Source organism: Phascolarctos cinereus, unplaced genomic scaffold (assembly GCF_003287225.1).
Source record: "Phascolarctos cinereus isolate Bilbo 61053 unplaced genomic scaffold, phaCin_HiC Scaffold_4;HRSCAF=312, whole genome shotgun sequence".
NCBI lineage: Eukaryota > Metazoa > Chordata > Mammalia > Diprotodontia > Phascolarctidae > Phascolarctos > Phascolarctos cinereus.
Window position 1 is genome coordinate 654,326,392 of NW_027555847.1, and position 23,832 is coordinate 654,350,223.

Here is a 23,832-nt window from a genome sequence, read left to right on the forward strand (position 1 = left end):
CAGACATTATGTGGCAAGTAGGTAACTGAAGTCCACAGCAATTAAGGACTTGCCTAAAGTCACATTGTGAGTCAGTGGGAATACTTTAAATAGAAAGCCTGGGTTCCTGACTGCAGGCTCTTTAACAACTGTAATACTGATAGCTGATATTTATGTAGCACTTCAAGCTTTTCAAAACACTTTGCATATCTTATCTCATTTGAGCCTCACAACAACTGTCAGAAGTAGGTTCTACAGGTCCTACTACTACCATTTTGCAGGTGAGAAAACTGAGGGTCACTGAAGTAAAATGACTTTGCCATGGTGACCCAGCTAATGAGTGTTGGGTAAAGGGTTCTAGCCCTAATCTTCATGACTGCGTTTCCACATTTTAGCCAGCACAGCATAGGGCTACTTTTGCTAACCTAGGGGAGGGAGCACGAGGAAGAAGAACATAACTGGAACCTACCATTGGTGATGGAGAGGTTTGCAAATGTCTGCATGACAAAATAATGAGGCAGGATCCCCGGCTGAAATTTGGTCAAAACCTCTTCCATCACTTTGTTGATAAACCGTTTCCCCACAGCAACAAGGACGCTGCTTGCAGCCTGCTGCCAATCCAGGATTAATTCCTAGATCACAGTGAATGGATATAAAAGATATTACCAAGCATTCTAACAGTTACATTCAGGAAAGACAAGTCATATCTAAAACATCACTAAAAACCATCAGGAAGTAAAAAAAGAAACAGTTCTTAAACCAACAGGGAAACCTCCATGATTGAGACATATTAGTACCAGTGCACAGTGGGGGACAGAGATGCTAATTCAACTTTCTGTGCTCCCCACAATAACCAATGGCCAACCTAAGTGTCACGGAAAATTAAGGTCTCCACAGCAACACACTGTGGATGGAGATATTAAATTAGTACAATCATTCCAGAAAGCAATTTGGAATTATTCTAAAAAAGCAAAAAAATGTCACTTTTCATCCAAAGATATGTGCCCCAAGGAGAACAAAGACAACAAGAAAAGTTCCATATGCACAGAAGCATTTTTATGGTATAGCAAAGAACTGTGTCTATCAAATGGGGAATGCCTAAACTGTGGAATATTAACATAACATCATTGCAAGTAAAAAATGATGACTATGAAGAAGTCAGAGACTCTGGAAGATTTACATGAACTAATGCAAAGTGAAGTAAGTAAAACCAGGAAAACAACATAAATACAGACTATGACACTGTAAAGAAAAAGACCGACAATAACAAAACACCCAACCCTGAATGCAATGTAATTATAACTAAGCTTGGCCCTGGACAACAGATAGCATGTTCAATTCTGGATGCCTTGTTTAAGAAAGACTGATAAGCTGAAGAGTGTCTAGAAGAAAGCAACCAGGGTGGTGAAAGTATCTGAGTCCATATCATATGAAGATCAGTTGAAAGAACAGATGTTTAGCCTGGAGGACAGAAGACTCAGGGGAGACACAGCAGTGGTGGTCTTCAAGTATTTGAAAGGCTGTAATGCAGAGCAGAGATTAGATTTGTTCTGTTTGGTCCAGAAGACAGAATCAGGAACAACAGGTAGAAGTTGCAAAGAAAGAAATTTATGATTGACTAAGGAAAATTACCCCCAAATTAGAACAGTACAAAAGTGACCTGGGCTGCCTCCAGAGGGGTAGGTTGCCCCATTTTGGAGGTCCTTCAAGCACAGGCTGAATATCAACTTGTCAGCCATGTTAAAATAGGAATTCCTTGCATATATACAGATTAGACTAGATGGCCACTGAGGTCACTTCAAACTTTCACGTTCTGTGATTCTCTGAAAATTCACCTCCCTTTCTTTTTTGCAGAAGTGGAGGGCTATATTGTCAGACTGGAGAGATGGTAACTTTTTTTTCCTGTTCTTTTAAAAATACTTGTTATAAAGGATGATTTGCTGGGTAGGAAATGATAGAGGGATGTATTTGGATATGAAGGTGCTATAAGAGCAAAAGATATCAATAAAATTTAAAAGAAAAAAAATTAAAGTCTCTCAAGAGCTTGGAGAAAGCAAAGAGTATAAGAACAGGTATCATTAAACACAGCTTCACAGACCCACGGCATACCCATGCAAATATGAGCTAAACAGTTTCTAGGAAGAAGCAAAAAAAAAAAATCATTATGTGACCAAATGATGGCCTGTGGGCCAGAACACAAGCTCTTTTCAAAACTCTAAGTGGCCCCCATCATCATTCTTGTTGCAGATCAAATGAATTCACTGGAGTCACAAAATATCAGAGTTAGACAACATCAAGTGACCATGAAGTCCATTGCCCTCATTTGATTAACAGGGAAACTGAGGCCCAGAGGCAGAGTAAATGACTTATATAAAGAAACAACCAAGATTAGAAAGTAGGTCTTGTAACTCCTAGTTGAGAGTTCTTTCCACACTACCATGCTGTCTTCATACCTTTGCTTTCCATAAAGGTTAATTTAAAAGTTTAGAAGTAAATATCAAGATACTCTACGTGCTCCATAGCACTGCATGCCTGAATTCACAACCCCTTCTCAGAGATCCAGAAACTGTGTAGAGAATACGGTTTGATGGAGAAAGTACAGTCTTCCAGGGGCAATGGGTCCCACTATAGCTCCTATGGAATATTAAATACTATGTGCTGGCTTTAGTTTCCCCACATGAAAAACTCAGTTCATTCTGTACCCAAACCTACATTTCAGGGACTTTAGGAGGATTAACATATACCCCCAGGTCTTTTAGAGCAGTGGGGTCAAACTCAGGTGAGATAGTAATTTACAAAATCACAAATTAACATTACCTATGCTACATTGCATTTTTACTTATTTGTTAAACATTTCCCAATTACATTTTAAGCTGGTCCCCCCAGCACTGGGGAGTGTGGGGGCCTAGATGCAGCACAAGGGCCCTAATTTGACATCTCTGCTCTAGAGGATACCCTTAAACTCTCAGAAAGCAGATAGCAAAGAAACACATTTTAATTATTTCAGTGCTGCTGCTAATGTAGAAATCGTAGCAAAAGATAGAATTTATTGGCAAAATAAGCAGTTCCTTCTTCAAGGCAGGAGAGTAACAATATAAAAATTGCTTATGCCTTCAGCTCTTACCTTAGATCTGGTCATTTCATTTGAGGCCAAAATGATAACGATTTTGGCTGTCCTCCCATCCAGCTCATCTATGTTATTCTTCACAATCATTTCCATGGCCTTCAGGATAATGACTCGGTATGGGTATGCTAGCTAAAAAGAAAGAGCAATCCACAAGTCAAGCTGAGAGGTCCACTATTTAGTGAAACGCTCTGGAAGGGAACTGAAGAATTCTTATACATCCCTGACACATCACAAAGTCTTCTCACTCATGCAGAAAAAAAGGAAAAGTGAATTAGGTAGATCTTGCCCACAGCAATTATGGCCAATGGTTCTCTTGGATACTGCCTGACATTTCAGGCTACACCGCTGATTCATCCATGCAGTCTTTTCTCTACTAGGCCACAGAAACCTCTTTACTCTAGAAGCTCACTCCAACCCCACAAGCTCATTACTCTTCATGTTGGAAGTATCCTCTGCCCCTTTTTTTCCCTGCAAATATTTTACTTTTTTCCAATTACATGTAAAAAGTTTTTAACATTCAGTTTCATAAATTTTGAGTTCCAATTTTCTCCTTCCTTCCCTCCCCCCCTCTACTCCCTTTCTTTGAAAAGGCAAGCAATTTGATATAGGTTATATGTTTACTTATATAAAATATATTTCCATATCAGTCATGTTGTGAAAGAAAGCACAGACCTCCACCCCAAAAAAACCACGAAAAATATAAAGTGAAAAACATTATGCATCAACCTGCATTCAGACTTCATTGGTTCTTTCTCTAGAGAAAGAATGTCCTTCATCATAAGTACATCATAAATCCTTTGAATTGTCTTGGACCACTGTACTGCTGAGAATAGCTTAGTTATTCACAACTGATTCTCATACAATACCGCTGTTACTGTACACAATGTTCTCCTGGTTCTGCTCGCTTCACTTTGCATCAGTTCATGTAAGCCTTTACAGATTTTTCTGAAAGCTTCCTGTTAGTCATTTCTTACAGCACAATAGGATTCCATCACAATCATATACCACAACTTGTTCAGTCACTCCCAAATTGATGGGCACCTCCTCAATTTCCAATTCTTTGCCTTCACAAAATGAGCTGCTATATTTTTATATATACAGGTCCTTTTCCTTTTTTAAAACTCTGTTTGGGATAGACCCAGTAGTGGTATTGCTGGGTCAAAGGGTATATGGAGTTTTATAGCCCTTTGGGCATAGTTTCAAATTGCTCTTCAGAATGGCTGGATCAGTTCACAACTCCACCAACAGTACATTAGTGTTCCAATTTCCCCAATCCCCTCTAATACTTGTCTTTTCCTTTTCTGTCATATTAGCCAATCTGATAGGTGTGACGTGGTGCCTCAGATTTGTTTTAATTTGCATTTCTCTAATCAACACTGATTTAGAGTATTTTTTCATGTGCCTATCTAGATAGTTTTGATTTCTTCATCCGAAAATTGACTGTTCATATCATTTGAACATTTATCAATTAGGCAATGACTTACATTCTTATAAATTTGATTCAGTTCTCTATATGTTTGAAAAATGAGGCCTTTCTTGGAGAAATTTGCTGTAAAAACAATTTTCCCAGTTTTCTCCTTTCCTTCTAATATTTGCTATATTGCTTTTCATGTGTGTATGAGTATGTGTGTACGCGCAAACCCTTTTAATTTAATGTAATCAAAACTATCCATTTTACATCCCATGATGCTCTCTTGTGGGTCATAAATTCTTTTTCCATATATCTGACAGGTAAACTATTTCATACTCCCATAACTTGCTTATGATATCACCATTTATGTCTAAACTGCTATACAGTGCTATAACGGTGCTATATTTGTCTATACCTGGTTTCTACCAAACTGCTTTCCAGTTTTTGTTGAATAGTGAGTTTCTGTTCCAAAAGCTTGGATTTTGGGGTTTCTCAAACACTAAATTATTATGGTCATTCACTACTATGTATTATGTACCTAATCCATTCCACTGATCTACCACTCTATTTCTTAGCCAGTATCAGACTGTTTTGATGATTAACACTCTGCAATACAATTTGAGATCTGTTACTGTTAGGCTACTTTCCTTCACATTTTTTCCCCACTGACTTCCTTGATATTCTCTTGACCTTTTATTCTTCCAGATGAATACTGTTTTTATTTTTCCTAGCTCTATAATTTTTTTTGGTATCTTGATTGGTATGGTCACTAAATAAGTAAATTAAGGTAAAACTGTCATTTAAAATTTTTTTTTTCAAATTAAATTTATTTATTTATTTTTAGTTTTCAACATTCACTTCTATAAGATTCTGAGTTCTAAATTTTCTCACCCTCTTTCCTCTCTCCCCTCCCCAAGATGGTGTCCAATCTGATATAGGCTATACATATACATTCATATAAAACATATTTCCACATTAGTCATGTTGACACTTGTAACAGAATTGACATTTTTATTACACTGCCTCTGAGCAATTAATATTTTCCTAATTGTTCAGATCTGACTTTGTGTGAAAAGTGTTTTATAACTGTGTTCATACAGTTACTGGATTTGTCTTTGCAGGCAGACTCCCAAGTATTTTATACTGTCTACAGTTATTTTAAAAGGAGTTTCTCTTTCTATCATTAACTGTTGGACTTTGCTGGTAATATACAGAAATGCTGATGATTTATGTTGGTTTATTTTATATCCTGCAACTCTGCTAAAAGTTGTTAATTATTTCACCTAGTTTTTTAGTTAATTATCTAGAATTCTCCTAGTATACCATATCATCTAGAAAGAGTGATTGTTTTGTTTCCTCATTGCCTATTCTAATTACTTCAATTTCATTTTCTTTTCTTATTGCTATAGCTAGCATATCTAGTACAAAATTAAATAATAGTGGTGATAATGGGCATCCTTGCTTTACTCATGAAGGCTTCTAGCTTATCCCTATTACAGATAATGCTTGCTGATGGTTTTAGATAGATACTAGTTGTCATTTTAAGGAAAGCTCCATTTATTCCGATGCTTTCTAGTGTTTTTAATAGCAATGGGTGTTGAATTTTGTCAAAAGGTTTTTCTGCATCTATTGAGATAATCATATGATTTCTGTTGGTTTTGTTGCTAATATGGCCAATTATGCTGATAGTTTAATTCTACCTGGTCATAGTGTATGAATTTTGTGATACACTGCTGTAATCTTCTGGCTAATATTTTATTTAAAACTTTTCTATCATGCCACTACTAGGTGTGTATCCCAAAGAGATCAGAAAAGGGAAAAAGGACCTATATGTACAAAAATATTTATAGCAGCTCTTTTTGTGGTGGCAAAGAATTGGAAATCGAAGGGATGGCCATTAATTTGGGAGTGACTGAACAAGTTGTGGTATATGATTGTAATGGAATAATACTGTGCTATAAGAAATGGCTAGCAGGATGCTTTCAGAAAAACTTGGAAAGACTAACATGACGTGATGCAAAGTAAAGTAAACAGAAACAGAAGACAACTGTACACAGTAACAGCAATACTGCATGATGATCTGCTGTGAATGACTTAGCTTTTCTCAGCAATACAATGATCTAAGACAATTCCAAATGATTCATGATGAAAAACGCTATCCACCTCCAAAGAAAGAACTGATGAAATCTGAATGCAGATTAAGCATGTTTTTCACTTTTTTTTCCCCCATGTTTGGGCTTGGATTTTTTTAGGGGTTTTTTGTTTTTGTTTTTGTTTTTTGTCTGTGTTTCACAACATGACAAATATGGAAATATGTTTTCCATGCTTGCATATATATAACCCATATCAAATTGCTTACCATCTCAGGAAGGGCGGATGAGGGGAAGGAAGGAGAGAATTTGGAACTCAAAATTTTAAACAAATGTTAAAAATTTTTACATTCAACTAGGAAAAATATATATATTTTTTAGAAAAGAAAACTTTTGCATCAATATTCATTAGCAAAGTTGGTCTATAGCTTTTTTCTGTCTCTGTTTTTGCTCTTCCTGGTTTAAGTTATCAGTGACATATTTGTCTCATAAAAGGAATTTGGTAGTACTCTTTCTTTACCTATTTTTTCAAATAATTATAAAGAATTGGAAATAACTGTTCTTCAAAAGTTTGGTAGAATTCACTTGTGAATCATATCTGAGCTCACTGATGACTTGTTCAATTTCTTTTCCTAAGATAGGGTTAGTAGTCTATTTCCTCTTGTTAATATGGGCAGTTTATATTTTTGTAAATATTCATCCATTTCACCTAGCTAGTTAGATTTACTGGCATATAATTAGGCAAAACAGCTGTTAATAATGGATTTAATTTCATTTTTATTGGCACTGAATTCACTCTTTTAATTTTTGATACTGGTAATTTGGTTCTCTTTTTAAAAATCAAATTAAGAAATAGCTTATATATTTTATTGTTTTTTTTCATAAAACCAGCTTCTAATTTTATTAGTTCAATGGTTTTCTTACTTTCAATTTCATTAATCTTTCATTTGATTTTGAGTATTTCCAATTTGGTATTTATTTGGGGATTTTTAATTCATTCTTTTTCTAGTTATTTCAGTTGCATGCCCAATTCATTGACCTGCTCTTTATTTTATTGATGTAAGTATTTAAGAGATATAAAATTTCCCCCAAGTACTGCTTTAGCTGCATATCACATATTTTGGTATATTGTCCCATTGTCATTCTCATTAACGAAATCATTGTTTCTAGGATTTGTTCTTTGAACTATTCATTCTTTAGGATTATATTATTTCATTTCCAATTAGTTTTTAGTCTATACTTACATGGCCTTTTATTGAATATAATTTTTATTGTACTACAATCTGAAAAGAATGCATTTAATATTTCTGCTTTTTTGTATTTGGTTATGAGATTTTTATGCCCTAATACATGGTCAATTTTTGTGTAGGTTCCATGTACAGCTGAGAAAAAGGTATATTCCTTTCTATTCCCATTCAGTTTTCTCCAGAGGTCTATCATATCTAGCTTCTCAAAAATTCTATTCATCTCCTTAACTTCCTTCTTGTTTATTTTATGGTTAGATTTTTCTAGTTCTGAGAGGAATAAGTTGAGTTCCTCCACTAGTATAAGTTTACTGCCCATTTTCTCCTGTAATTTATTTAATTTTTCCTTCTGCCTAAAAAAAAAAAAGGGAATTTGGATGCTATACTATTTGGTACATATATGTTTAGTACTAATATTACTGCACTGTCTATGGTACCTTTAAGCAAAATGTGATTTCCCTGCTTATCTCTATTAATTGAATCTATTTTTTTCTTTTGCTCTGTCTGAGATCATGATGGCTACCCTGCTTTTTATTTTTAACTTTCCCTGAAGCATAACAGATTCTGTTCCAGAACCCTTACCTTTATTCTTTGTGTCTCTCTGCCACACAGGTGCTTCTTATAAACAATATATTGTTGGATTCTGGTTTTTAAATCACTCTGCTATCCACCTACATTTTATGGTTGATTTCATCCCATTTACACTTACAGTTATGATTAGTAATGGTATATTACTATACATTCTGCTCCCCCTCCCCCCACTTATCCTTCTCTCTCTCTTTTAACCTTGTCCCTCGTCAAAAGTACTTTGCTTCTGACCACCACCTCCCCTAATCTGCCCGCCTTTCTGCTAGTCCTTTCCCTTTTCTCATCTCCCTCCCCTCCTACTTCCCTACAGGGTAAGATATAGATTTCTATACCCAGCTGAGTGTGTATGTTACTCCATTTTTATGCTAATTCCAATGAGAATAAATAATTCCAAGAATCAAGCATTGCCCACCACCCCCATTCATTTTCCAATCCACTATAAAAGCTCTTTCACATCTCTTTTATGTGAGATAATTTACCCCATTCTATCTCTCCCTTCTCCCAAGACATCCCTATTTCTCACCTGGTAATTTTTTTTTTCATATCATCCTAGCAAAGTCACCTCACACCCATGCTCTTTGTCTATGTATACTCCTTCTAACTACACTAATATCATAAAGTTCTTAGCCATTACAAATATAATTTTCTAATGTAGGAATGTAAACAGTTTAACCATATCAAGTCCCTTATGATTTTTCTTTCCTGTTTACCTTTTTATGTTTCTCTTGGGTCTTATATTTTTTTTTATATAAATTTATTTATTTTCAATTTTCAATATTTACTTCCACAAGATTCTGAGTTCCAAATTTTCACCCCATCTCACCCCTCCCCCCTCCCCAAGATGGCATGCATTCTGAATATCCCTTCCCCGATCTGCCCTCTCTTCTATCTCTTCCCCCCTTCTCTTATCCCCTTCCTCTTCTACTTTCCTGTAGGGCAGGACAGACTTCTGTACCCCATTTCCTGTATTTCTTATTTCCCAGTAGCATGTGAAAACATTTTTTTTAAACATATGTTTTTAAAACTTTAGGTTTCAAATCTTCTCCCTTCCTCCCTCCCCACCCACCCTCATTGAAAAGGGAAGCAATTCAATATAGGTTATACACGTACAATTATGCAAAACACTTCCATAGTAGATTGGTTGTGAAAAACTAACTCTATTTCCCTTAATCCTATCCTGCCCTCCCATTTATTCTATTCTTTCTTTTGACCCTGTCCCTCTTCAGAAGTATTTGCTTCTGATTACCCCCTTTCCCAATCTGCCCTCCTCTCTATCATCCCCCTGTCTCTTGTCCCCTTCTCCCCCTATTTTCCCACAGGGTAAGACAGATTTCCTTACCCAATTGAATGTGTATGTTATTCCCTCCTTAAGCCAAATCCTATGAGAATAAGATTCACTCATTCCCTCTCACCTTCCCCCATTTCCCCTCCACTGTAAGAGCATTTTCTTTTCTGTTCTTTCTGTGAGATAATTTACCCCATTCTACCTTTCCCTTTCTTCTTCTCCAAATATAATCCTCTCTCATTCCTTAATTTTATTCTCCAGATATGACCCCTTAATCTTCAACTCACCCTGTGCCCTCTATCTCTCTCTCTATCTACTACTACTACTACACATACATATAATTTTTTTCCTCCAACTACCCTAATGCTGACAAAGGTCTCATGAGTTATAAATATCATCTTTCCATGCAGGAATGTAAACAGTTCAACCTTAATAAGTCTCTTATGATTTCTCTTTCCTGTTTACCTCTTCATGTTCCACTTGAGTCCTGTATTTGAAAGTCAAATTTTCTATTGAGCTCTGGTCTTTTCATCAAGAATGCTTGAAAGTCCTCTATTTCACTGAATGACCATTTTTTCCCCTGAAGGATTATACTCAGTTTTGCTGGGTAGGTGATTCTTGGTTGTAATCCTACTCCTTTGCCCTCTGAAATATTATATTCCATGCCCTGCAGTCCTTTAATGTAGAAGCTGCTAAATCTTGTGTTATCCTGATTGTGTTTCCACAGTACTTGAACTGTTTCCTTCTGGCAGCTTGTAATATTTTCTCCTTGACCTGGGAACTCTGGAATTTGGCTATAATATTCCTAGGAGTTTTCCTTTGGGGATCTCTTTCAGGAGGAGATCTGTAGATTCTTTCAATTTCTATTTTGCCCTCTGGTTCTAATATATCAGGGCAGTTTTCCTTGATAATTTCTTGAAAGATGATGTCTAGGCTCTTTTTTTGATCATGGCTTTCAGATAGTCCAATAATTTTTAAATTCTCTCTCCTGATCTATTTTCCAGGTCAGTTGTTTTTCCAATGAGATATTTCACATTGTTTTCTAATTTTTCATTCTTTTGGATTTGTTTTAACTGCGTCGTGATTTCTCATAAAGTCACTATCTTCCAATTGCTCTATTCTAATTTTTAAGGAAGTATTTTCTTCAGTAAGCTTTTGGACTTCCTTTTCCATTTGGCCAATTTTTCTTTTTAGGGCATTCTTCTCCTCATTGGCTTTTTGGACCTCTTTTGCCATTTGGGTTAGGCTATTTTTTAAGGTGTTATTTTCTTCAGTATTTTTTTGGGTCTCCTTTAGCAAGCTGTTGACTTGTTTTTCATGATTTTCTTGCATCACTCTCAGTTTTTCCTCTACTTCCCTTACTTGCTTCTCAAAATCCCTTTTGAGCTCTTCCAAGGCCTGGGACTGATTCATATTTTTCTTGGAGGCTTTGGATGTAGGAGCTTTGACTTTGTTGTCTTCTTCTGGTTGCATATTTTGATCTTCTTTTTCACCAAAGTAAGATTCTATGGGTCTGACTCTTTTTGCGCTGCTTGCTCATGATCCTGGCCAATTACTTGAGTTTTAAACTCTTTGTTAAGGTAAGAGTCTGCTTCCAATGTGGAGAATGTATTGTCCCAAGCTTCAGGAGTTTGTACAGCTGTTTTCAGAGATACTTGTAGGGACCTGTAAATTTTCAGTTCTTCCAAGGTGGTATGATAAGGGGCAAGGTGTTTACTCCTTTCCTGGCCTGTGACCACAAGTACTCCTTTCTGTCCTGTAACTGTGAGGAAGGGTTCCTTTCCACAGCCACTCCAAGCTCCACCATGCCAGCACTCCTCACCCCAGCACTGCCGCCCAGAACTGTGACCCAGATCCAAACATGGGCAAAGCAAGAGATTCCTGCCTCAGCACTGGCAAAGAGAACCCTGCAGTCCCTCTCTGATCAGCCACTGGATTCCCTCAGTCTGTGGGCCCGAAGCTCGGGAAGCAGCTGCCCCCCCCAAAGCCACGCTGTTGGGGAATGGAGTTGAGACCCCACCTTCCTCTCTCAGCACTGCAGAAACAGACTTTTCCCACTGACCTTCTAATTTGTCTTTGGCATTTGTGGATTGAGGAGTCTGGAAACCTCCACAGCTGCCTGCGATTCAGTCCTCTGAGGCCTGCTCCAGGTTGGGCTGCGGCCTGTGCACCCACGCCGCACTGCGCTCCCAGCCAGGTGCAATACACCTTTCTGATCAATCAACCAGGTTGTCTTGGGCTGGAAATTTGTTTCACTCTGTCTTTTTGTTCTGCTGCTTCAGAATTTGTTTAGAGCCATTTTTTATGAGTATTTGGAGGGGTTTGGAGGACAGCTCAAGCAAGTCACTGCTTTCACTCCACAGTCTTGGCTCCGCCCCCTTCTCCTTTATAATTTCTTGAAATGTGATATCTAGGCTCTTTCATTTGATAATGGCTTTCAGGTAGCCCAATAATTCTTAAATTGTCTTTCCTGGATCTATTTTCCTAGTCAGTTGTTTTCCCAACGAGATATTTCACATTTTCTTCTTTTTTCATTCTTCTGATTTTGTTTTATTGTTTCTTGAGGTCTCATGGAGTCATTAGCTTTCATTTGCCCAATTCCAATTTTTAAAGAATTATTTTCTTCATTGAGCTTTTGTACATCTTTTTCCATTTGGCCAATTCTGCTCTTTAATGAGTTCCTCTCTTCAGTGAACTTTTGTACATCTTTTTCCATTTGGCATATTCTTTTTTTTTTTTAAGGTATTATTTTCTTCTTGCATCACTCTCATTTCTTTTCCCAATTTCTTTTAAAATCCTTTTTAAGTTCTTCCAGGAATTCTTGGGCCTGAGACTAACCGACATTTTTCTTCAAGGCTTTACACGTGGCTTCTTTGATTTCGTTACCTTCTGAGTTTGTGTTTTGATCTTCCCTGTCACCATAGTTACTACTGTCAGGTTCTTTTGTTGTTTGCTCATTTTTCCAGCATATTTCTTGACTTTTAAATTTATGTTAAAGTTGGGTTGTACTCCTGGAGTGGAGGGGACACTGTCCCCGAATTCAGGTTTTTCATATTGCTGTTTTCAGAGCTAGTTCTGAGCATTTGTGAGCTTTCAGTTCGTCCAAGGCGGTATGATTTAAAGAAGGGTGTGTTCACTGTTCTCCTGGACTATGCTTGTTCTGTGAGTAATCATAAGCACTCTTTTTCACCCTGGAACTGTGACCAGAATCCCAGCACCCCTTCTACTCTAGTGTACTAATATACCTCCCTAAGACTGTTAATGGTACATGGGCAATGCAACAAAGTCCTGTTCCCAGTGCCAAGAAAAGGACCCCTGTAATCTCCTTCTGTTGTCTGACTCCCTTACCATCTGTGGGCTGAGAGCTCTGGAAGCTGCTCCTGCCACTGATTCAGGCCCCCTGAAGGTCTGCTACTGGCTTACTGGGCAGGCTTCCATTGGCAATGGCCTGTAGCACAGGCCTGTGCTAGCCTGTATTCCACTCTTACCCAGCAATACAGACCTAGGCTGGTAGCCTTCTGGTTCTTCGGCTGGAAAATTTTACGCCATTCTTTTGTTGGTTCTGCCACTCTAGAATTGGTTTTGAAATGTTATTTTAATGTTGTTTGGAGGGGAATTTGGGAGAGCTCAGGTGAGTCCACCATGTTGGCTCTGTTGGCCTTATCTTTTTAAAATAATATCTGTGTGTGTGTGTGGTGTGTCTGTGCGTATCCAATTAGCAAAAAATCTGCTTTCTCACTCTCCTATCCCAATCCTACCTTCACATCCCACTTAAGAATTAAAGAACAATAAATACTACTACAATCAAAAAAAATTTCCACAATGGCCATGTAAAAAAAAAAGTCTCATTCTATGCTCTGAGTCCTTCACTTCTTTTTCAGCAAGTGAGTAGCATGTTTCATCTTTAGTCCTTTAGAATCGCGTTTGCTCATTATGCTGATCAATTGCTAATTCTTTCAAAATCGTTGACGCCTTTACCATATCATTGTCACTGCATAAATTCTTCTGTTTCTGTTCACTTCACTCTGCATCAGATCATAGAAGCCTTCCTAGGTTTCTCTGAAATCATCCCTTTTATCATTTTTCACAACACAATAGTATTCTATCACATGTACATACCAAACTGGCTCACCCATTTTCCAATTTATGGGCAATCCCTCAAATTCCCACCATTTACCACTTAAAAAGAGCTACAAACATTTTCATACATTCTTAGAGTTTGTTTTGCTTAGGACTAACGCCTTCCATAATCTACCCTTAATTTTCAGTCCTCTCTTCTCCCCTTTCTCTATCCCCCTGTTGAATAAAATATATTTCTGTAACAAATTATGTCTGTACATGTATCCTTTTCCAGCTAAAGTGAGAGTGAAGTTGAAACGTCAGCTGCTCTCCCATATCCTGATTTGTATAGATATAAGCATCCTAATTATACGAGAAAATTTTCTCTAACCCTCCCCTCTTTTTCCTCCACAGTGATTATTAGTGCAGTTTCCTGATTTTTCTCCAGGTTCATCTGGCAGCAGGTAGATAGGAGAGAACACAGTAGACAGTGAGATTCAGGGCTGAGGTTTGGCAGGGTAAGATCAGTGACAGGATAAGGAGACAAGGGACTCAACAAGAGAACATTGTAGAGTTGAACTGGTTCACCAATGGGGTTCATTAAGTTCTTTTGTTTGACTCATTCTAATTTTCAGGAAGTCTGTTACGTAAGTAAAGTTTTACATTCCTTATACTAAACCATTCATTATCCTTCCAAGTCTCTCATCTAGTTCTCTCATTTATTTTCAAAGTCTGTCCTCAAGACATCTCATTTCAATTTTTACAACTCTTGCCTGAATTATTCTAGGAATTCTAATCAACCTTTGGGCCACAATGCATTTTTTCCTTAAGGGTTTGCTGTAGATCTTGTGGACATATTTTCTTCTGGGTTTGTCTTCTGGGTCTTGGGCAACCTTGGCTCCATAGTAGCTATCATAGATATCTTTTTGTTGATTACTCAATCTTCCAGCCTTACTTCTCAATTGTGACTTTGTCTTAGGGCCAAGTTCTATGTACTTGTGTAGAATGTGTGGGCCTTATTTGGTCTTGATCTATATTCTCTGGAATGTTGTTGCTCTTCTCTTTGGGTATTTAGTGTAGTATTCTTCAAGGATCTCTAAGGCCATTCAGGCCATGAATCTGCAAACTTTCAGCTTTCCCTAAGCATTCTGAGCTAGGGCAAAGTCCAATTACTACACTCTTAGTCTGAGCTCTCTAAGCTTCTGAACCCAGTTTGGCCCTGACAACAGAACAGCCAACTTAAATGTAGCTAGAGCTCTTTTAGACTACAGTTGGCTTCTGAACCCATCTGTTACCTGCAGGGCTTTGCAGATTCAGAGGGACAGAACTGGCTCTGACAGAAGAGGTTCACTCTCTGTCCGAGTTCCTTGCCCTTCTTACTTAGCTGCAGGCTTCAACTGGGGTTTGTGAATCCAGGGTCACAACCACACAGATGCCTATCATTTCTGTTCCTGCCCCCTTGTCCTGGCACACAGTCACCACTTCTGCTATGACCTAGCTTCAGGGTCAGAGCTACATAGCTGCAGGTTGGCTCCTGTTCCTGTTCCTAGCATGGTACCCAGTTTCAAGCCCTGTCCTCACTGGGTCTATAGTTCTACTCTTTGTCCTAATACATACCCCTAGGCCTCTACCCAGTTGTTGTTCAGTCATTTCAGTTGTGTCGAAGTCTTCGTGACCCCACTTGGGGTTTTCTTGGCAAAGATACTGGAGTGGTTACCATTTCCTTCCCCAGCTCATTTTACAGATGAGGAAACTGAGGCAGAGTTAAATGACTTTAGGCCTGACACTCTTTCTACTGTGCCATCTAGTTGCCCTGTATCCATGCTAAAAAGCTCTGCATGGGACATCCTGGACAGAACCCCTCCCCAGTGCCTGAAGGCTTCTGACTACCTTGCTAGGCTGACCCAGATTTAGATAATGGCTCCCTAGGGTTTCTCCTGGTATTTCAGGCTCACTATTTGGTATTGTGCTCTTCCTGAATCTTTGCTAGAAAAATTGTGGGAGACAGCTAGACCATACTGATTCTTCTTGCTCTGCTATCTGCCAATTTCCTTTTTGAACAGGATTACTAAATTAGTGGATAAGGGGAACACTATGGATAGAGTTTGCCCTACATCTTGGCAAAGCTTTGGATAAAGTATCTTGTACTAGGCTGGTTGGATGGCCAGATTCAATGTCAATGGTTCAATGTCAATATGGCAGAGGGTTACAGGAGATTATCCCAGGCATCTATGCTTGCCCCTATGCTGTTTAATAAAGACTCAAATGAAGGGACAGATGGTAAGCTAATCAAATTTGCAACATACAAAGAGAAAGGGATGGCTTAAAGGGAAGGCTTAAAGTGTCATAATCCTAAAGGATTTTGACAAGCTAGAATATTAGGCAGAATCTAAGATAAAATTCAATAGGAATAAATGTAGTACTGCATTTGGGTGCAAAAAAATCAACTTCATGAGTATAAAATTGAGGTGGTATGATTAGACAACAATTGTTCTGAAAAAGATCTCAGGGTTTTAGGAGACTACAAGCTCAATGTGAGTCAACAGTGTGATGTGGCAGTGAAAAAAAGCTAATACAAACCAGAACTCACTACATTTTCCCTCAAATACATGCCTCTTTCAAACTTTCCTATTTCTGTAGATTTTACCAATATCCTTCTAATCATCCAGGTTTGGCCTTGTTCTTGAACCTTTACTCTCCCTCACCCCACATATTCAATTAGTACCCAAATGTTGCTATTTCTACCAGCACAGGATCTCTACATCTGTCCATTTCTTTCTACTCACACAAACTAGTTCTGGAACTATTACAATAGCTTCCTAAATGGTCCCCCCTCATCCAAATGTCTCCTTTGTCCACCCATCCTTCACAAAATTGCCAAAGTGCAAGTCTGAACACATCATGTCTGAACACATCACTTCCCTACTTAATAAATGTCAATGACTCCCTATTGGCTCCAGGATCAACTCCAGGATCACTGTTATGTCATCATTTCTTAATTTGAGTTTTTACATAATTTGTATCATGTGTATAATTATTAGTACAACAGTATTATGTATAAATACATATATGTATATGTATATGTGTGAATATAATCTATAAATAATTAACTACACATATATTGAGGATGTGCTCACATTTTTTTTTTTACTGTTAAGATGTACAATCAAAAGAGTTTAGAGACGAATGCCCTCGATAGTAGCAAACCCAGCAAGCTCAGGTACGAACTGCTTAGCACTACTACGGATGCTCAATCTTGTTAGTGAGGAAGTAGCCTAGGTGGCTACATGCTATGTGCCTTCTGGTAGACAATGGGATACTGCAATCTTCAGAAGAAGACAGGCAAGCTGGACTTGGAGGGCAATTCAGATACTGCATTCTCTTACTGGACCATTAATACAGTGACTCACTATCATCCTGGGGGCTTAAGTACACAATCTAATTCGATATGCTTATGTGGCCAGGTGCCATAAATATAACAGGCATCACAAACAGCAAGCTAGTGTGTAAGTATGACACCACTATGAAAAAAATTGCACCAATATACCAAAATCTGTTACAGAAGATAAGGCATTAAATAAAGTCTGTGAAAAACTTACTAAGACTCTCCAAATTAAATCCACATATACTTGAACATCTGGTGACTTCAATGTAAAGATGGCCACGGGGAGGACAGCAAAATAACATGTTGGAAAATGTGGTGGCATAACACGAAACAAGGGCAAAAAGATTACACGGTGTCCTATGTTGATATATCATGAAAAAATTAAGAGGCATTGAACATGGCAAGTGCCAAACGACATCACAAAAATGAAAGTAATATTTTAACAGGTCAGAAGTAATTTGTTAAGAATGATGATAATAATAATAAGCTAAGAGACATTCCCAAATCATATATCTCTGTCAGACTACCAATTTGTTAACATTAATATGAGATTGTTGAAGTAAGGAAAACCTGAGTTCAAATTCAGCCTCAAACACTTTCTAGCACTTAGCCAAGAGCCTGGCACATAGCAGGCATTTAATAAATGTTTACTGACTAACTGACTTACTATTTGTATGAGCCTGGGAAATTCACTTAACCTCTCTCAGCCTCAGTTTCCTAATCAGTAAAACAGAGATAATAATATCTCCTACCTTACAAGGTTATTATTAGAATCAAAAGAAATAATGTATATAAACCTTAACGTAGGTATGTACTTACTATACATAAACCTTAAAACCTTAAACTAAATGTTCATTATTATTAAAATAAGAGAAAACTAGAAAAATAAAAATGACAAAAAATATGGTAAAATATATTGAACTGAAACAGCTTCAACTTGCTTTATTAAAACAAATTGCTGATTATGAAAAATGGGAAATAGATGGAGCAATGAGCACTAATGCAAGTTTCTTTAAAAATTTAACTAATAGAAATCAACTGCCAAAACAGAGAGACAAAAAGAGCCTAGAAACCAATTTAGACAGTAAATACTAGATCTCTTTGCTAGGCATAAAGATAAGGCAGCCAAGATCAACATTGATTATAAATTGCTTTGTAAAATCCTATAGAGAAGGACGGTAAAACATTATGATTAATCAGTATCACCTCATAAAGCATCAAGAAGCAGAAAATGGAAAAACAAAGACCCAACCAAACAAGGCCAACGGACAAAAAGATGTGAAGAGTTTCTCAATGAAAAAACTCTCTGAATTATTATTCAGAATAGTGTTCAGAACAATAATTTAAATTATACAAGAAAACTGACTAAACTTCATATCCTTTTGATTAAGCAACTTCACTACTCACATTCCCCAAGGTTAAAGACACAAAGGTCCAATACGTACCAAAATGTTCACAGCAAAATCTTTTATGCTAGCAAAGAACTGAAAACATAGTGACTGCTCCTCCACTGCGGAGTGGCTGAACACATTGTGGTACACCTTTAAGATGGCCACTTCCACACCATACTGCTGCCTGAGGTTGAGCTATTGTCCTCATTTCTCCCTAACCAGAATTCTGGACTCTGCCTTGAGACACAGGGCTCTGAAGGGTGAGAATTAATTTTATTTTGCTCAGAACCACACATCTATGCCCCTTCCTAGCCACCATTTCCACATCATTTCCCACAGACATACTTCCTTTCCAGACTCCTTTATGTATTGTTGCCCCCATTAGAATATAAACCCTTAGAGGGCAGGGACTGTCCTTGCTTACTTGTATTTGTATTCCCAGCACTTACCACAACGCTGGATATACTAAGAGCTTAATACATGTTTTATCTATATATGAACACAATAGAATATTGTTACATAACAAGAAGGTCAAATATGAAGAATTCAGAGAAACATAAGATTCATATTGAATGAAAATAGACAGAACTATAAGAAAAATATATACAATGACTATCACAACATGAAAATCTCACTAATAGGAAGCCAATCTCTGAATGCCTGAAAAATCAAAGAAGGATCAGCTAATGAAACACAACTCTCTCCTCTAAGCAGAAAGGCAGGGAACTACTAAGTGACCCTGGGCAAGTAATTTAATCTCTTTTCAATCTTTGTTACTACATAAAGGTCAACTTGATAGGGGTTCAGAATAGTTCATCTCCTACCCAGAAATAACTGTGATGAAAAAACAAAAGGCATCAATATAGAACATATAAAGGTAGTTCTGAAAGATGCAGTCATTAACAGGCAGGGGGACCAGGAAAAGCCTACAAGATGAGATTTGAGCAAAATCTTAAAGGAAACTAGAGAAACCAAAAGGAAAAGGTGAGAGGGAAAGGCATTCCAGGCATGGGGGACTGCCAGTACAAAGGTACAGAGATGGGAAATGGAATTTCATGTTTAACAAACTCCAAAAAGGCCAGTGTGGCTGGATTATAGAAGCTATGGAGAGGAGAAAGGTGTAAGAAGTCTAGAAAGTTAGGAAGGGTTCAAGAAATGAAGAGCTTTAAATGCTTAATATAGGAATATATTTGATCCTGGAAGTAACAGGGAATAATCTGAACTCCTTAAGCAAAAAAATGACTGGGTTAGACCTAGGCTGTAGAAAAATCACCTTGGCAGCTAAATAAGTCCGATGGTTTGAAGCAGGGAAAGATGAGGCAAGAAGTCCAATTTAGAAGACTACTATAATAGTACCAATGAGTAGTGGTAAAGGCCTGAACTGGAGTTCTGGATGTGTGAAGGAAGAGAAGGGAAAGTGTATGAGAAATGTGAAGGCAGAAAAGATATAACTTGGCAATGGACTGGATATGCAGGATACAGGCCTGAGTGACTAGAAGGGTGGTAGTACTCTCAACAATCATAAGAAAGTGTAGAAGTGGGGATGGTTTGAGAGGAAAGATGATGAGTTCTGTTCTGGACATGTGAGGAAATTGAGGGGATTGGAGAAGCAAGCGGTGGTGGGAATTAAATGAACCACACTGACTCCATCTTGTGACTCAATTCTGGATTTAGCTCTCTTTCTTTCTATTCAATTATTAGTCTAGTCCAATTTTTGCCTTGTCAGAAAATTTTATTCAATTATGGGAATTGGGAGAAAACTTTATGGCATTGTTTGAACCTAGCCCTGCATGGCTGGGAAGCTAGACTACCTCTATCTGCTGTTTAGAGATCTTTAACTAAAGACCTAGGTTATGCTAATCAGAAACACAGACCCAAAGACTGATACAAGGAGTTTTCAGATAAGACATATAGATTTGATTGAGATGTACAATCATGAGAAAACTCCTTGTATCAATTTTTTCAGTGAAATATGAGATGAAGTCTTCAGCTAAGAAGGTAGGGAAAGGGGGCAGTGGGAGGCTTGAGAAGATGAGAAAGTCTGGAACAGTTACTGTGGAGAGTGGGGTAACAAATTGTTGCAGCAAAGGGCCAACTGAGATTAGATAACAGTAATCTATAATGGGCCTAGTCAGCATAGTTTTGTGATTTATTCCAGCTTCATTCAGCAGTATAAGTGTAGTTCCCCATTCCCCATTAGGATACGTAAGCTCCTTGAGGGCAAGGACTTTCTCGCTTTTTGTATTTGTATTTCCACTGCTTAGTACAGTGTTTGGCCCACAGTAAGCACTTAATGCTTTTTCATCCATTCAGTAAAAGTGAATCAAAATAAGAATCTAATGGAACGACTAGCTCAGGTGCTCATGCTACTTGGGGGGGGGGGATACTTACACAAGAGAAAAGGGGAAAAAAAATGTTGACACACAAAATCTTTTATAGCAATCAAAAATGCACTTGCAAGTTGAGCTTCCATATTACCTCAGGCAGCGTAGAAGTAAAGATACATTCTTCCATTAATGCTTAAGGAACAATAAAAAAGTGCTCCTCACCCCTCCTGGGTGCTTTCCCAAGCATGATGTTTTTACATCAGAGCTAAAAGACATTAACTGTAGGGAAAATAAATATACACAGAGAATAGCAGCTGCCTCAGCAAGAGAAAGGAACACATAACCAACTTTCTGTAACGTCAATGAGACAACACTGACAGGGAGATGTATTTTGAAGAAAAGGCATAATGGAAGAAAATCTCAGAGGTGACAAGACAAGACCCTAGAAATTACCCCTTCTCCTTGCCCTAAGAAGTCTAGCTTCTCCCAGACCCACTTCCTTGATCACACACCACAGGCTAAAGGCTACACAGTACCTTCTCATGCTGCCGGAGATACTCATCACAGGCATTAAGAGTTTCTTCAGTTTTTGACTCTCCAAGGTAACACAAAGAATTGCAAAGCTGCTCTTGTACTAAAGGGTCCTTGTCTGTGACTGCATCTATCAACGTAGCGGCAAGCTCTGAAAAAGAGAGAGTAACAAGCAGACTTTATGAATCAAGGAACATAAAGTTGTACGCACCAGCCATTTTGCCCTCAAAATTTCTCTCCATTCCCAAAGCCATCCTAATCTAAGGCCCTTAACAATCCATACTTGGGTTATGATAATAGCTTCTTATTTAGTTTCCCTACCTTCTCTTACTTAACTACAATCTATCTTGTATACAGCTGTCACGGAAATTTCTAATGAATTTTTTCAACATGTCACTCCTCTGGATGGTTCTGGCTCCTCATGACCAAACTCTCCATCTAAGCAAATAAGTTGTTCCACAGTCAGAACCCATGCAACTTAATCCAGCTGATCTTCCACTACTCTCTATTACCAAATTTCTGCTGTAATCATGCAAGGCCTTCTACACGATGCTCGTTCCTGCCTCTATACCTTCACTCATGCTGTTCTCTTTCCTGAAATGACTTCTTCCTTCCATTCTAGCTATTTGAATCTTCCTCAACCCTTTCATGGAAACCTATCCCAATAACTCCTTCCATCACGGTCCTCTTCTTATTGACTTTTCAGGGTACTTACTGTCTATACCAGAACATTATTATACTCAATTATTTTACACTCATTACTTCGTTTTGTGCTTGTACAGAGTTCTCAACTTTTTCTCACGTATGATATGAAAAGTAGAACCACTGTAGCGTATGGCATAGTGAGTTAATTATAGAGGTGCAAAAAGACTGCCTTGGGGTAGCTAGGTAGCACAGTGGATAGAGCACCAGCCCTGGGGTCAAGAGGACCTGAGTTCAAATCTGACCTCAGACACAGAACACTTACTAGCTGTGCGACTCTAGGCAAGTCACTTAACCCCAGTTGCCTCGAAAAAAAAAAAAAAAGGTTGCCTTCCTGCAGTGAAGGCTCAATTGGGAGTATGTAACATAAATTTGGGGGTTTTTTTCATTTTTTTAAATGTAAAAAGCATTTTATTTTTCCCAATTACACGCAGATAGTTATCATCATTTTTTATAAGATTTTGAGTTACAATTTTTTCTTTTTCCATCCCCCCTCCTCAAGACAGCAAGAAATCCAATATGTTATACATATGCAATCATATCAAACATATCTCCACATTAGTCATGTTGTAAAAGAAATAGAAAGGGAAAAAAACATGGGAAAAAAAGAAAGTATGTTTTGATACGCATTCGGACTCTATCAGTTCCTTCTCTGGACGTGGACAGCGTTTTCTATCACGAGTCCCTTGGAGTTCCGTCTTAGATCACCACATGACTAAGAAGAGCCAAGCTTATCACAGTCAATAATCACATAATATTGCCGTGTGACATAAATTAGCAGTGAATCTGGTCAGAACAACTGCCTGATTTTCTCCACCTTACTTCCGCAGTATGTGGAACAAGGCTGGGTTTTTGACCAGGCAAAATCAGCAATTCAAGAGAAGAGGACAGTATGGTCAAACTGGTTCACCAAGAGGTCAAGATGGGTAGAGGAGTGTACCTACTGACCTGGGAGATTACTGTGGGGGAGAGGGGCCGAGGAATCGGAGGTCACAACACAGGCAGAGAATGGGATTTGGCGTTGCAAGGGAGAGGGAGAGGTGGAAGTAGATATTTGTCGGTAATGATAAGATCAAGGGTATGACCATCATTGTGTGTGTGACTGAGGTGAAATGGAGGAATAGTTCTAGAGAAATGGAAAAGTTGAGAAAGTAGGAGGTTAAGGTGCTTAAGGAAGTGTATATATATATATATATATATATATATATATACATACATACACCTGTATATACATATATATGTTGAAATCCTCTAGTATGGAGTCAGGAATTGGGGAGGAGAGAAAGACTGAGCCAAGCACCAAACTCACTGAGGAAGGAAGGGGAGTGTCCTAGAGGTCAGTAAACACAACCTACTCGAATTTTGGTTGGGTAGTAGATACAGGTTGAGTGAACCTCAAAGGAGGAGAAGTTATTGAGTGATGGTGGTAGAGGGAGAACCTGGAAGTGGTAATGAATGGGGAGAAAGGAGTAGTCTAACTCCCCTCCTTCAATCAAGAGGAACGAGTGAAAGTGCAGTTAGTACTGGAAAGGGTGGTCGTGGAGGATGTGTCATCAGGGGGAAGCCAGGAATCAGTGAGAGCCAACAGATGAAAGGAGTGGGAGAGGAAAAGATCTAAGATGAAAGCAAGTTTGTTGCCAATGGAACATGCATCCCAGGGAGCACAGTGGAAGGTGTGGATAGTGTTAAGAGTGAGATATTGTGGGGAAGGGG

The 23,832-nt window shown here is 38.1% G+C and overlaps 1 protein-coding gene across 5 annotated transcripts in view; it reads right to left on the reverse strand.

The window, feature by feature from the left end:
• Positions 1–23,832, reverse strand: part of MROH1 (maestro heat like repeat family member 1) — a 197,445-nt gene that overhangs the window by 128,748 nt on the left and 44,865 nt on the right. For all 5 annotated transcript variants that reach the window (XM_078153842.1, XM_020995209.1, XM_020995206.1 and 2 more), the window contains 3 exons: positions 21,423–21,568; positions 3,104–3,235; positions 449–611 (listed from right to left, as the gene is read on the reverse strand). In XM_078153842.1, the coding sequence (XP_078009968.1) occupies positions 449–611; positions 3,104–3,235; positions 21,423–21,568 (441 nt within the window). The remainder of the gene's footprint in view (positions 1–448; positions 612–3,103; positions 3,236–21,422; positions 21,569–23,832) is intronic.